Here is a 15,000-nt window from a genome sequence, read left to right as displayed (position 1 = left end):
AATCTTAGGGAGAGGAAGAGAATTACGTAAATTAGGGAACAGATCAAAGTGGATGATATATTTAAGTGTATTAGAAAGAAAAATAGGCAGTGTGTAGGTCATAATTGCAGGAGACAGGACGACAGGGGGCAGAGAAGGTACCAAATTGGCACATATCTATTTGAAGAGAGCCAAGAGTAAGACCAAGAACTAGATGGCGTTATGAAATATGGAAATGCTAGGTCAGGAGCGGAAGCAGATGGTGCAAAACCAGATCAACAGACAGAGATAGAGAGCCTCATGTCCAGAAGTGGAATGATACAGGTTGTTATTAATGATAATCATTATTATATGTGCATATACATATACATAAACATGCATGAAATCCAGTACAAATACGAACTTGTGCATGTGTGTTTACATATCTACGAAACCCAACTATGTGTATTGTCTGTCCGTGTGCACTGGCAGATCTAGACAATTTTACTTGGAAAAAGGAGGTGTGAAAGACAGGAGGCATGGGGGGAACTATATGATATATGTAAGTTACACGCACTTTCCTTTGAATTTTTACAATATTCTAGACTAAAGTGTTGGTGGGCAAGTCCTACTGTAAGGGAGGTAGCTGAACCCCCCACCCCAGCCCACCTCTTCATATCCTGTAGATCTTCAATTGCACTTGTGAGCTTGAATTGGTAAAAAATTGAATCTAAACTATCATTATGTTTAAGAGAAATTAATGTTAATGTTACTCCTTTAATATTTCGTTTTCTTTATATGCTCGCTTGTTTTACATAGAAAACGAAAAATTAATTAGGGTAACTATTTTATTTGTGATATCGGGAATTCCACATAAGTATAATGTATAATGTAAATAAAACTGATTACTATAAATATTTTTCCACATTATATTACCATAGTTTTCTGTGTTTACTTATAATTTGTGTGTCATTACCAATCATTCTTCAAAAACATAGCGCTGGCTGAAGTCGGTTGTATCATATTTTATATTCTGATTGATTCCCTAGTTATCATTCATAAGTCAGTTTACATAAAATGCTGACATTTTCATCTATAAATCTTTGCTAGATTCCTGGCATGTTAAATATTTCTCTTATCTGTAGTTGCCGTTTAACTTGTGGTAAACTCAACACGTTTTCATTGTACATTCTTGATAATGTTCATATTTTTCTGCAGGTTTACATTATGCAGTATAACTTTATTTTTTTTAATAATATCATAGTATCATAATCTTACATTTTATACGCTATAGTTTATAATGCACATAGCCTTTACACTCATGCTCCCTCCAACAGCACAAACAACAACAATGGCAGCGGTTCGGACAGCTGATTCAAAACAGCAGTGGGAAATAATCAAGAAAAACTTCTGCATTGATGGCGATTTCTCACGTGTTAGTATAGCTGAGTGTTATTTACGGGTATATTTCATCAGAGGAATATATTTATTTGAATTTTGATCATGAAATGATATGATAAAAAGGCCGATTATTGTTTGGTCGTAAAACTTAAACAATTCCGAATAACTCTTCACTAAATTTAAATATAAGAGTTTGACAAAGCTCACTGAAAGGTACACGTCGTATATACTAATGGGTGTGGCGCCGATGGATTGCTTGTGATGTTTATTGTCCACTTACATTAAAGTGTGCTAACTAGCTGTAGCAGTGGTTCCTTGAGGTCATAATGTATTCCAGAAAAAAAATGTGTATTATCGGTGGAAAATGCAATCAAGGAATTCCTAAATACTCGCCTTGTGTTGGTTGAAATTCAGTGTCAACCTGCCACAAAGTGCAAGGTAAAATATATAGATTGACATAACCTGACCACTTTTCATCCATACAGCCGACAACTAGTAAGGACTTCTCATGGATTAACAGGGTGATCATATGGGTTTCATGTTCTGGCAAATTTTCAGGATAGTGTCACTTCCCTAAGTATAATAAAAGTTGTATCAATGGACTCTTCCTAATCTGTACTACTCATCTCTTGTCAATTTTACCTGTGATTCCCCCCCATTACCCCATTACAATCTGGAATCCGATAGGAGGGGAGAGCATTAACCCTATGACGACGGTGTGTCACACTCGTGTGACACAGCTAAATTCCCGATGCCGGGGCGTCATGCCAGTGTGACATTTCCAATGCAATATTGCAATGGCCCGGCGTAGGGGTTTTCGCGTAGCAAGTCCCCCGTCGGGAAAGGGTTAAGTATATCAGGGAAATTGAGGGGTAAATATGAATTAGGGGCATATTTCATATGCTAAATCTTAATCCAATTACCTAGCCGGAAAAGTGTGGGAGGGGGGGAGGCTAGGGCAAAGTCCAAAAGTAGCTAAGATTGATTTATAGACAAAACATGCCCCCAATTCATCTGCAATTTCCCTGATATACTTCATGCCCTGTCCCCTACTATATATGTAGTAGAGATTGAGAGGAATCCATCGATACCATTTTCATGGTATTTAGTAGTGTGGTGCTATTCTTTTTATATTTTTATATTTAAATTTCATTATTTCTCTTTTACAGACTAATCCTGATTTTTAAAGTATAGGATGTTTTACTGATATTTGTAAATCTTTTTATCCTTTCAACTTTTAATTTTTTTGTGTGTGTGAACTTTTCTCTTAAGCCATTCGCACCAGGCTGCTCCCTCTATGAAGATAATAAGCAAATGCAGCCTCCAAGTGCTAGATCTCTCCTGGCACATTATTGTGCTACGCTTCTCAGAGCACTACACACACCTGATTTTACAGGATGTTGAGAGGCCTTTTTTTAAGTCAAGAACAATGTATCTATAGAAATGCAAGTAGAATGAGTATATACATATGTAACTACGTAAAACGTGTATTTAGAGGGAGAGATCATGATGCACTAGGGCATCATCTCTTAGGAGCGAAATATTCCAATGACATGATAACAGGTCATCCCAGCGTAAATGGGTTAACAGTGTCATATTTGGAACACGTGTTTTTGCTGTATTGCTTTTGGAATGGGATATACATTGGTTATGCAGATGATACATTGATGATTATTCACAAAGCTTTTTGCCAAATACAGAACCATTCCAACCTTAATTTTGCTAGAATATTTGTAGAGGATATTTGTTGATCTTTATGCCATAGTGCTATTAACCCATTCGCGCCAGATGATGTGCTGATACATTTTGTGATTTTTGCATCACCACCACTTTTGACTAGGTTATATATGATATTCACTAATCTAATCCACTCGCGATGGGGCGTAAATTTGCCAAATTTGTCTCCCACCTGTTATATAGCAAGTGCACGCATCTTCCGGCCAAGAGATTTCTCAAGGCACGAGGCCACATTGGCCCAATGCAAGTAATTTTTACCCATGACAAAAGACTTTTTGTATTTTTTCTATATTTTTTTTTATAAAGTCAAGTAAAATGTGTATACACAAATGTAACTTCAATGTGAAATAATTTACTCAGTGAAACTTCAAAACATACTAGGATGTCTGTCCTATCACAGAAATTCTGAATGATGTGATATCACACATCAGATGAAGATTATGTTAGAATTCATTGACCTATTGATTCCATGTGTAGTTTACCTTGCACTATATACAAATCTTACTGCTTTAATGTTTTCCCCTTTTTTTCCTTTTTTTCATAGTCAAATGACAATGGAGAAGACCTAGAACTTGTTGTTAGATTAGTGCAGCAACTTGGTGCAGGACAACTGGTTTTAGACCTTGCATTAGATGCCATATGGCTGGCTTTGAGGTGAGTGAATTTAGGGTTGATATACATAAGTGAATATAGTGTTAATGTACTGGATTTTAAATGTATATGACAATGGAAATGTTAGTGTGATTATTAGCATAAATTAAATATATGGATTGAAATAAACACCTTACATGAGTAGCTTGAATGAAAGAGGAGCTCTGAGTTTCACTCTTGTAAAATGTATTGCTAAAATTTATAATTATGTTGTACTTCAGTGAAGTCTTCTTACATAATTGCACTCTTGTGTGTTAATATTGCTTCACATGTTAATACTTTGAAATCAGAATTATCTTAAACTTGTGAGTTTATTCAAACACACTTGTAAAAATAAAAGATCTATATCCAAAAGAAAGAAGAAACAAACAAATAATGACATTTATATGTGTGTGTGTGTGTGTGTGTGTGTGTGTGTGTGTGTGTGTGTGTGTGTGTTGCCAAAATATTAATATTTGATGTAAAATGCTATATTAATCCTGATATCTATTCAGGTATCAGCATAGATAATCATGACACCTTGAAATATTTGCAAACTCATACGCTTATGTTTTTTATGGTATTACAAGAGATGCATAATGCTTAGACCTATACCAATAATAAGCTTATGATAGTCATTAGTGAAGAATTCTTAATTTAACCTAATGGAATAAAGACATTAGTCATGTGGAATAAGGTTATGATTTAAATGTATTGTACTGAATTTTCAGGCAAAGTATTGTTCCCAAATTTTGGCAACATTTTGTGACATTTGAGGCCCAGAAGAATGGCAAAGAGGATGATGCCGGAGAGGGAAGTGTGGAAGTTATGTCACGGGTGGCAACTGCTGTCAGCGAGCTCTATGATAGTGCCGTGTCTTTCTTGCCACAGATTCATAGGTAAATATTGTTTGCTATCAATATGTATGGGAGAGTATGTATTCTTGCCATCCATGTAATTTACAAAAGTGGCAGTGAAATGATAATAGATGTAAAGTGATAGATTGCTTTTCTTTATATTTTGTATGACTGATATGAATAAATATTAATCCAATTTAGGTGGTGAATTTTAATCTGTTTAAGTCCTCTCCACTTTCATGTTTGCTACCCAGTGTTGCCAATGTGTGAACCTCCAGTTTTACTCATACTTACTCATATTGTCATGTATTTGGACATGAGTCTGAACTAGCAGTTCACATTTTGGGAATGCTGAGTGTTGAACTTGAAGAGACAGTACATTTAGATTTCAGGATACACAATATCAATCGTAGAGTAAATGTACATTTCTTGAATTTCTTTTTGTTTTGTAATGGACACTTATTTACAGTTAACAATATGATAAGCATCAGGTTTTGAAAACTTGATAGACATTGCTATCGAACTTGAGAACAATTTTGAACATTTTCAAATATTGTGTGTATGTAATTTATTTTGAAGGACATTCATCTTTAATACGAACATAGTATTATACACTTATCATGTTTGAAGGTGTGAAATGCTATGTGAGCAGTCAGGAGCCAAGTTTGAAGATTGCATTCCTGGGGGGCTGATGGAGCACTTCAAGTTGCACCTGCGCGCAACACTGCACAGTCAGATGCCATCTTCCTTTACACATCTGCTGCACAAGTTCTATTCTGCTGCCTTTAAGGTCTTCTATCAAGCAGAAGTTGGAACCCAAGGTTGGTTATTTTATCTCTTTGATATATTAAGATTATAAGGACGGTGTTAGTCTATACTTACATACGATTTTCTTTTCGTTCACCCTCTTCATAGTCAGAGAATATACATATATGCATAATTTTTTCCCTTTTGTTACTGATGTTCTTTTTGTTAAAGATAAGGCTTAATTAGATATTCTTATATGACAAATATTATAAATATAAGTGTTTGAGTTGGTATCTCATGAAAATTATGGATAGAGGCAGAATGCTCAAGCAATATCTATCTACTTTTACGAACATATTAGTGGAGGAATCCGAGGAGGTGACCGATGAACCCGTGCCATGTGGGGGCTGTGGAGGTGCCACGGACGCATGCCACTGCCAGGCCATCACCAACACTTTTTGTCAGGTTAACAAGTCAGTATAGCAGTGCTTGAAGGTTCATAGTTTTTTCTCACTATTTTTTTTCTGTCTTTATTATTATTTTCAAATATGAAAGTTTTTTTTTAATGTGATCAGACATTTTAGACCATACTTTCATCTTTTTTTCTGTCTCTCTGTCTCTCTCTGAGAGACAGAGAGTAGAAAACTTTGATATTTCTTAGATATCAAATTAGGATATATTATGAAAGGATTATCTCCTTATCAGGCAGTTATTAGAGCTGGACCTCCTGGAGAGATTGGCTGGCGACATCATCTCTTCCTTACTTCTCGCAGTCATCACTGATCACGTTTCTACAACATGTAGGGACTCGTATGATCAGTCCTGTATCAACCAGCTGGAAAAGGTGAGATTTTAAGTTTCTTCCTCTTCTTCTTTTCTTCTTAACCCAGTCACGACGGGGGCATTCCAGCCTTGCATGTTACAATGCCGGGGCTCTTGAATGCATAGGCCCAAAACAGTTAAATAAACGACGCCGTATGGCGTCACTCAGCGAACGGGCCTTGAATGCGTCGTACTGTAGTGTACCACCCGTCCAGGGAGGGTTAATCTTTGCTTATCTTTATTGTTATCAATGTTGTTGTTCACATTATTATGTTAATTTTTTGCCGTTATAATCACAGGTATGCTTCAAACAGACCATGCTTAATCCAATTTTGGATCACTATGTTATTTTATTGTGCTATAAGTGATGAGGGAGTGATGATGACAGTTGCAATCATAATTATTATAACTTCCGTAATATCAAGCAAAATGGGTTTCACCCAACATCCAAAACCTAGATTGCCCCACTTTCTTCTAGCACCAGAAGGAGAGAGAGCCTTGAATGGCACCCATATTCGGTCTCTAGCAAGCACTTTATAGAGCGATCGCATATACTAAGTTGCCAACTTCTTGCTCTAAAGATGAAGGAAGTGCAGACAGAACGAGAGGAGGAAGGTGATTTAAACCACACCCAATGTCTACAATGTATCCTTGTTCCAATAGGGATGCCTTTTACTGGGGCACTCACAGCCATATGCATAGGTTTCCTTCCTCTTCTCCACCTCTTCATGTTATCTTCATTGTAGATGGTTATATCTTTCGTATACATTCATGACAGCACAAAAATACGACAAAATAAAGTTGCTTTTTGTCCTCCTATAAAACAACAATACTTGTATCACACAGAGTGTAAAGAAAAAAAAGGAGCAGATATGGACCCTAAACTACAATTTTAGTCAACTGCAGAATGTGATATGACAGATATAAGTCTCTAGGACAAATATAGGGGACGTATTTTTGCCTACTCCCACTTATACTGGGAAGATAACAAGCACATGAAGCTTTGTGCCAGGGTGTTTTTTCACTGTGCAGGGCCACATTGATCCTACCAGAGCATTTTTCACCCACCCTATTCTTATGGTTTTCATGAATGCATCTACAATGTAAAGGCACATAAAAATATTCCCATGTTCAGAGGAGTTATTTTAGTAAAAAAACATGTTACCGTAATGCCTTTTTAGCTTTATGTTATTGAACTTTTCTTATATTCTTCACTTCTATGTGAAAATACTAAAAGAAAGCGGAAGCAATCTCTTAGTGGGGCATCAAAAAACATGTTTTATACTTTTTTTTTCTTTTTATTATTATTATTACCAAAATGAAAAGAACAATATGAATAATCATACACATACATATGAGTATGTACATGTACCTCGTAATGTGATATCACGGGTAATCAACAAATTAGAATTAGTATTGCATTAGTAATTTTTTACTTTATTTTAATTCTTGGCCAAACACATCTGATTTTACAATAGTTTTTGACTCGGTTCTTTATTCAACCGAAAGCAGAAATTACCATGATGTCATCAGTATCACGTAGTTTTCTGTGAAGTCATTTTTTCAACGTTATATCTCATTTTATGACTCTCAAACACCTAAGCTAAAGTAACAGAGTCTAAGAAATTCTGTTAAATTATTATATTTGAGAACTATCTAGCAATCTATTGCTGACATTTCAACACGTAACAATTGCCCCTCCCGGAACTCGGCAAGAAAATGCACGTCTCAGGACATCACCTGGGTCCAGGGATATTTTAACGACTACGTGATAGGACATTAACCAGCGCAGATGGGTTAAGAATTCATTTTTCAGTCTCATTGTTGAAAATGTTCACTTTCTTTTTTTTCTTTCTCTTTCTTTCTCCAATCTATCACACTCCGTTGCATTACTAATCTCTTAACTTTATTCAATTGCAGTGGGTAGAGAATGTAGTGGTTGGCTGGCTTGAGTTGGTGTACTGTGGAGGTCGTGGCCAGCGCTCCTCAGCAGATACCGCCATCCAGACAATGGTATCCAATAACCTTAATCAGACATACATGACAGCTCTCTACCATACATACACAACTACCAGAATTGACCAGCTTTTTAATATTGTTATAGGTAAGTGGGGTTGAAGGAAATTGATTTCATATTATTGAAGTGAGTATCCTACAGTTTTAAAGACTATAGAACATTTATAGTGCAAAGGTATTTCATTAAGAAAAGAGAAAAAAAGACTGATTAAAAATTAACTACAGAAAAAGAAATAAATGGTGTGAGTCTCTTTTAAGGCTTCATATCTCCTTCATATAGAAAATGGATTAAAGGAGAATATATATATGAATACCTGTGTGTTTCAGAGTATCCTGAATCTCAGCCAGCTCTAGAGGACATCCGTGAGTGCTTAGATCGCACTCACCTGAGGGATCGTTTAGTGGAATCCCTTCGCTCAGCAATTCAGGTGAAGCTCACAGTCTCTAACAGAAATTTTGCTAATGATTTGCTAATCAAGTTGTTGTTTTTTTCTTTCTTTTCTTTCTTTTTCTTTCTTTCTTTCTTTCTTTTTTTCATAAATGCTTTATGATGTATTATTTCTTCGATCCTACAAGAAACTTTTGTGTAGCCTTTATCTAAACTATAGTTGCAAATATTTGTTAAAAATATTATCAAGTTTGTCAGTAGTGTGCTTGATTCAGTATCTTATAAATTTGGTTTAATTATAGCTGCCTTTTTTCAGACTACTAGAGAATGGCAGACCTTGTTTATCAGATTAAATGAGTTCTTATATCCTTTTTTATTTTCAGACACGTCTTCTGCATCCGGGAGTGAACACAACAGACGTCCTCCATGCTTACATCTCAGCCATCAAGGCTCTTCGGGTCCTGGATCCCAAGGGAGTCCTCTTGGAGCTTGTCTCAGAGCCTGTCAGGTAAGATGAAATCAAATAGCGATCTTAAGTGTATTTGTGTGTTAATGATATGCTATTATAAGGATTGGGTTTTATTTTCTTGTCCTCTAATAGATTTGAATCCTCATAGGCAGTACCTTCGTGGAAGAGAGGACACTGTACGGTACATTGTTACCAGCTTAACAGATGAGAGTTGTTCAGAATTGTCTGAGGAGCTGCTCGTGGCAGCCCCATTAGTCTTAGATGATTCTCACAGTGATGACGACAACATGGACAACTGGGAAACCTGGACACCAGACCCTGTACATGCTCACAATTGTAAGTGGTGTAATTTGCTCAAATCTTCAGTTTGATTCACTGTGCAATTTATTGTTTATTAAATTGGTATTTTTCTATTAGTTGCGTAACCCTTCCGTGATTTATGTTTTTCGTGGGGTCTGATCGCTATGGTACTGTTTTCTTTTTTTTCTTTTTCCAAATACAAGCTAGTTATTCCATCAGTTTACTTAATGCAGCATATCAAATGCTGATTAGTATCACTTTGCAAATGTTTCATATATAGACTCATGTATCATACCATAAGTCTAGAAAAAAATAGAAAACACATCTTAACATGTGGCCCATCATGGAAAGGTCAAAGTGCCTATGAAATAAAACTTTACATTAACACTTCAGCTTATTTTTTGTTAGAAAAATATAAGCATGCTGAATGTAAAAAATATGTATTATACCAGCAGTAACATTTTGTTAATACCAAAAATTAGGATTGAAAATCTCATATTTGAGATATTACATGTGATAGTGCAATGTGACATCACCACATCTACACAGTACCTCCTAGGATTGTCAGATTGTATGTACTGTACTGTGATAAGCATAGGGATGGAGGGTTGGGCCATCTGTTATGGCCTTCATACTTACTGCAGCCATTGATGGGGCTGACTTGGGGGGGGGAAAATTGCATTTATATTCCATTTATATGCCCACTGATATCAGTTAACAAAAATGTGACCTCTGGATCCCCAAAAATATTTTGGGAGAAGACAAATTTTGTTGATAATATATTGAAATCTCCCTGAGCCAACAACACTTCTAAGCAGTATTTCAGCTACAGGTGCAAGGTCAACCTAGTCTCTAGCAAGTTGCCAGAATTGAGCTGAAAGAAAGACATGGTTCCAACAGAGATGCTGTTTAGGCATCATTATCCTTACATTCTAAGACTTGGAGCTTCCTTAACCCTTCCACTACAGGCATTTTCTGTGGGGTCAGATTACATTTATACTGCATTTTTTTGTTCAAAATACAAATTAGTTATTTCTTTTAGTTGTGTAACTAACACATTATAACAAATGCAAATTAGTATTGCTTTGCTAACATGTCTTATATAGACTTATATCTCATATTATAAATCTGGAAATTAACCCATTGCAGACAAGTGTTAGGATGACATACATGATGCAGGAGCTCTGGCCTGACAATGTGTGTCATGACGTACATGATGTTCAGGAATTTTGGATCACTGTGCTATTTTATTGTGCTATGAATAAGTGAGTGATGATGACAATTGCAGTCATAGCCACTTTCTTCAAGCACCAGCAGAAGAGAGAGCCTTGAATGGCACCCTTCTAGGTCTCTAGTAGGCACTATATGTATAGAGCGGTGGCATATAGCAAGTTAACAACCTCATGTTCTAAAGTACCGTAGATGAAGGATGTGCAGGCAGAAGAGGAAGGTGACCTAAACCATGCCCAATTTCTACAATGTTCCCTCTCAAGTTATCTTCATTGTAGATGGTTATATGTTTTGTATTCGTTCATGACAGTACACAAATACGAAAAAAATGAAGTCACTTTTTGTCCTCTTAAAGAACAGCAATACTTCTATCACAATGACTGTATAAAAAATAATGAGCTGACATGGACCATATACTACAATTTTAGTCAACTGAAGCATTGATACAGCCTGTGATATGATACATATAAGTCTAAATACAATAAAACACAAAAATCAAAACACTAAAATGAGTGACTAAAAGAGTGAGAAAAGTCTATCCCTTGTCTGCAATGGGTGGCCTGTCTCAGAAGAGTTAACAAACTAGATATTAGAGGGCCTCTACCACATGCATTGTAAGACAAAATGTACATGACCTCTGAGATTTATGTGCTTTATCATGCATGCCAGTATAAGTAGTTTCCCTTTTTGATAAAAATACATAAATTTGAATATGAGTTCTCTGTTGTATGTTAAATTATGTATTTATGCTATCTTTTCTGACAGTGAAATCAAAATCCCAACGGACTGCAGACATAATATCCATGTTGGTCAATATCTATGGAAGTAAAGATGTATTCATCACAGAATATCGCACAATACTAGCAGATCGTATCCTCTCTCAGTTCAGTTATGATACTGAAAGAGAGATTAGATATTTGGAACATCTTAAAGTGAGGTAAGGATATAGATTTCTCAGTTTCCTTTTTGATGAACTGGGTATTCCATCACTTCAATTTCTGTTAATACTCTGACTTTAATGTGGTTTAGTAAAGTTAATGATGATGTTAGTAACAGTCTCAGCTTGATTTGAGATGATTTTTTATATAATAAGATGAAATCTTATGTATATAATGTAAGGAGTAACTGTACAGCATGTCTGTTTTATTCTTTATCATAACAGGTTTGGTGAAACACTCGCCCTTCTACACAAGTGTGAGGTGATGGTGAAGGACGTGGCTGATTCCAAAAGAATCAACACCTCCATAAACTCTGATGAAAACCCACACAGAGAAAAGCAGAAATTCCCAGTGTCAGCCATGATCTTGTCTACACAGTTCTGGCCTTCCTTTAAAGAAGAACGTCTGCAGGTGCCAGATGAAGTCACAAAAGAGCTGGAAAATTATACTGAGGCTTTCCAAGATCTGAAGGGCAACAGAACCTTGAACTGGAAGCCTCATTTAGGGCAGGTATGTGATTGTTTTCTTGCATGACTTGTATACTCTGGTAGGAGTGATATTTTTTTATAAGCATTCACTCATCATGAAGACAGGGTTGTTAGTAATGCCAGTTTAGTTCTTTATTTTTAGAATGCATTGCTTCTCTCTTTCCCTCTTTTAACTCATTGTGGACAGATTGCAACACATTGATGTCACAAGTATTTTAAACTATATGGGAGGTGTCTAAGGTGCCACTGCCAGTTTGGCTGTTTTGCCAAGTGGTACTAGGAGTGAGAAGAAGGAGTGTATATAGTTGTAAATATTTACTTTTTTTTGTTACAGTAAAGAAAATGGTTAACCAAATTTTGTACTTCTTCCATAAATATGTGATAGTGATGTTACATTGAGTGTACAACACATATTCCTTCTTTATGGAGACTAAAAGACTAAACTACAGGAATAATTTTTCTAAATATTGTCATAGCCATAACAATATCAAACCTACAGAATGGCAGCCCCACGTCAACCACATAGGCCTGTCCACACTAGGTTAAAGACAAGTATATTTAAAGATCACTGTTGTTTTGTTATATATGTTTGATATAGCTCTTTACCGAATGGCACTAGGGAATGATAGGAGGAGACAGACTACTCCATCATGGTTTAATTTCAAGGTTACCCCCATAACCCAAAAATATGAAGTACAGGAACAATGTTTTCACCCCCATATCTATGAATTTGGACAAGCCAGTTTTTAAAAAATGAGTTATTCTACTTACTTTTACATATTTATGACTAACAATACACCTTTTTTCTGATATCTTTCAGGTTCAGTTGGAAATTGAACTTAAAAACCGTACCTTGAATCTAACAGTTACACCAACACAGGCTACAATAATTTACCATTTCCAAGAGAGAAATAGATGGAGTATAGATGACCTGAGCACCATGACACAGGTCCCGAAAACAGTATTGAGACGGAAAATAACTTACTGGCAGACACAGGTTGGTTCATGACTTTAGCTTTGTCATAGAAAAATCTTTTGTTTATTTTAACTCATAGACACCAGTGGAGCATGGATATATATATATGCCCTAACCACAAACCTACATAAATGGCTCACTGCTTAATCTTCAAGGAGACAATTATTAGGCCAGTCAAACATCAGCTGTTTACCCATTCCTAGAATTTCCAAAGAAATAATGTTTTTTCTATTACAGGTCTTATGTTGTTACAGTTATATAACCATTTATAGCAAGTTCTTCTGGAGCCGTCTATATGTTTTAAAAAATGATTTAAAAAACAAATTGAAGTCAGCATGTATACTTGCATTTCTGGCATCAACAGCTTAAAGAACGACGTTGGAATTTTTAATACAAGCAATCCTTTTCCTCCTATGTTCCTCTATTATACTGCTGCTATTACTATTCTTTTTTTTTTCTTTCTTTCTTTTTCACAAAGTTGGAAAGATCATTCCAGACAGAATACCTTTTTAAAAAGAGCAGTTGAGCTGACATTAAATGTCAGATTATACATATCTATTGACACTTATCAGAATAATTTGAAAAGGAATGCTGATTAACACCGTGTTAAAGGATAGGGAGAAAGTCTTAACAACATTAATTTTCTTTTGAAGGGAGTACTCCAAGAGGTTGAATCTGATGTGTTTGTGTTAGTGGAAGGAGAAGATACAGGTGAGCAGGGCCAGACAGTTGCAGCTGGTCTTCCTCTGACAGAAATAGCACCTCCAGCCATAGAAGAAGATGAGGCAGAGAGTGTGATGGCTTCGGCTCAAGACCAGAGAGAAGAAGAATTACAGGTAAGACAGTGTTTATGATCTTTTTTTTTCCTTCTTCTCCCTTTTTTTTTCTTCTTCTTGGATGAATCAGTAAATATCACACAGCTCCACTATCCAAGTAAAGGGTAATTGGGTTGCATCCTTTTACTAAAGGATTAGTACTTTGTTATTGTTCTTAAGTTTCAACAAGGACAGTCACAGACCTTCCATGGGAGACTGGCACATGGTTTCAGTACTTAGGCACAGTTTACCCATTCAGGAGAGAGACTAAAGATACAAAGTAGCCCCTGTGGCTGTAGTACGTAGGACTCAAACACAGCCTAGTATTATTATTCTCAACATTATTACAATACCATCATTTCTTTTTCCAATTATATCTATTTTAATAATGTTAATGATAATATTGATAATAATGATAAAAACTAAAGCAAAATCATAGTAGACATGTCCTATGTATAATGAGTAATGTATAAAACCTTCCATGAATCTCCCAATTCTTTTCTTTCACAGGTGTTCTGGTCATACATTGTGGGCATGTTGACAAACCTGGACTGCCTTCCCCTAGAGCGTATCCACGCTATGCTCAAAATGTTTGTCCAGGGGTCAGTGGAATGTAGCCCGCAAGAACTAAGGGCATTCTTGGACCGCAAAGTACGACAACACCAGCTGCTCCTCACAAATGGATTATATAAGCTGCCCAAGAACTGAGGGGGAAAAGTTAATCTTTTTATTGTTTATGTAGCTTGTAATATGTACTGTTTTAGTATTTGATTTTTTGTTGATCTTCCTGGTGATGCAAAAATATTTTTATTTTTTCATAAGTGATACTGGAAGAATTGATATAAGATTATACAACAAGGACAAAGAGGAAGCTTGTGTGATGTTTTATTTTTCCTTTTTGAGTGAATATAAAAAAGCAAATGTTGTAAAGGTTTTTTCAATACATGACCATAGGCCTATCTCAAGAACAGAAATTTCCACTGAATCCTTTTGTAGCCTCTCAGAAAAATGCATATTTTCTCTCTTTTTTTTTTATCTCTCTCCTTTTTCTTTTCCTCATATTATTATTATTATTACACTGGAAATTATTCTAAATAATCAATCTTATTAGTAGTAGTAACAGTAGTAGTTTTTGTTTGAATCATTTTCTTCTCCTTCATCTACTAATTGCAAATGGAAGCCAACAGAAAAGTGAAGATTCTCTTTAATTGTATATGTACATTTCAAG

The 15,000-nt window shown here is 35.7% G+C and overlaps 1 protein-coding gene across 1 annotated transcript; it reads left to right on the top strand.

Annotated features, from left to right (window-relative positions):
* The first annotated feature begins 1,287 nt into the window (after positions 1-1,287).
* mr (anaphase promoting complex subunit morula) lies at positions 1,288-14,648 on the top strand. The gene is made up of 15 exons (XM_043025880.2): positions 1,288-1,393; positions 3,641-3,750; positions 4,458-4,625; positions 5,214-5,404; positions 5,692-5,803; positions 6,036-6,174; positions 8,073-8,256; positions 8,496-8,596; positions 8,940-9,064; positions 9,174-9,361; positions 11,321-11,492; positions 11,718-12,003; positions 12,802-12,978; positions 13,611-13,793; positions 14,283-14,648. The coding sequence occupies exons 1-15, from the start codon at positions 1,310-1,312 to the stop codon at positions 14,478-14,480; spliced, it is 2,418 nt and encodes an 805-aa protein (XP_042881814.2). The 5' UTR covers positions 1,288-1,309; the 3' UTR covers positions 14,481-14,648.
* The last annotated feature ends 352 nt before the right edge of the window (positions 14,649-15,000 follow it).

Source organism: Penaeus japonicus, unplaced genomic scaffold, assembly GCF_977035675.1.
Source record: "Penaeus japonicus unplaced genomic scaffold, GWHDUDI00000001_assembly GWHDUDI00000004, whole genome shotgun sequence".
In the NCBI taxonomy this organism is placed as follows: domain Eukaryota; kingdom Metazoa; phylum Arthropoda; class Malacostraca; order Decapoda; family Penaeidae; genus Penaeus; species Penaeus japonicus.
Note: the sequence above shows the minus strand (reverse complement) of the source record. Positions and strands in the feature narration are given on the sequence as shown.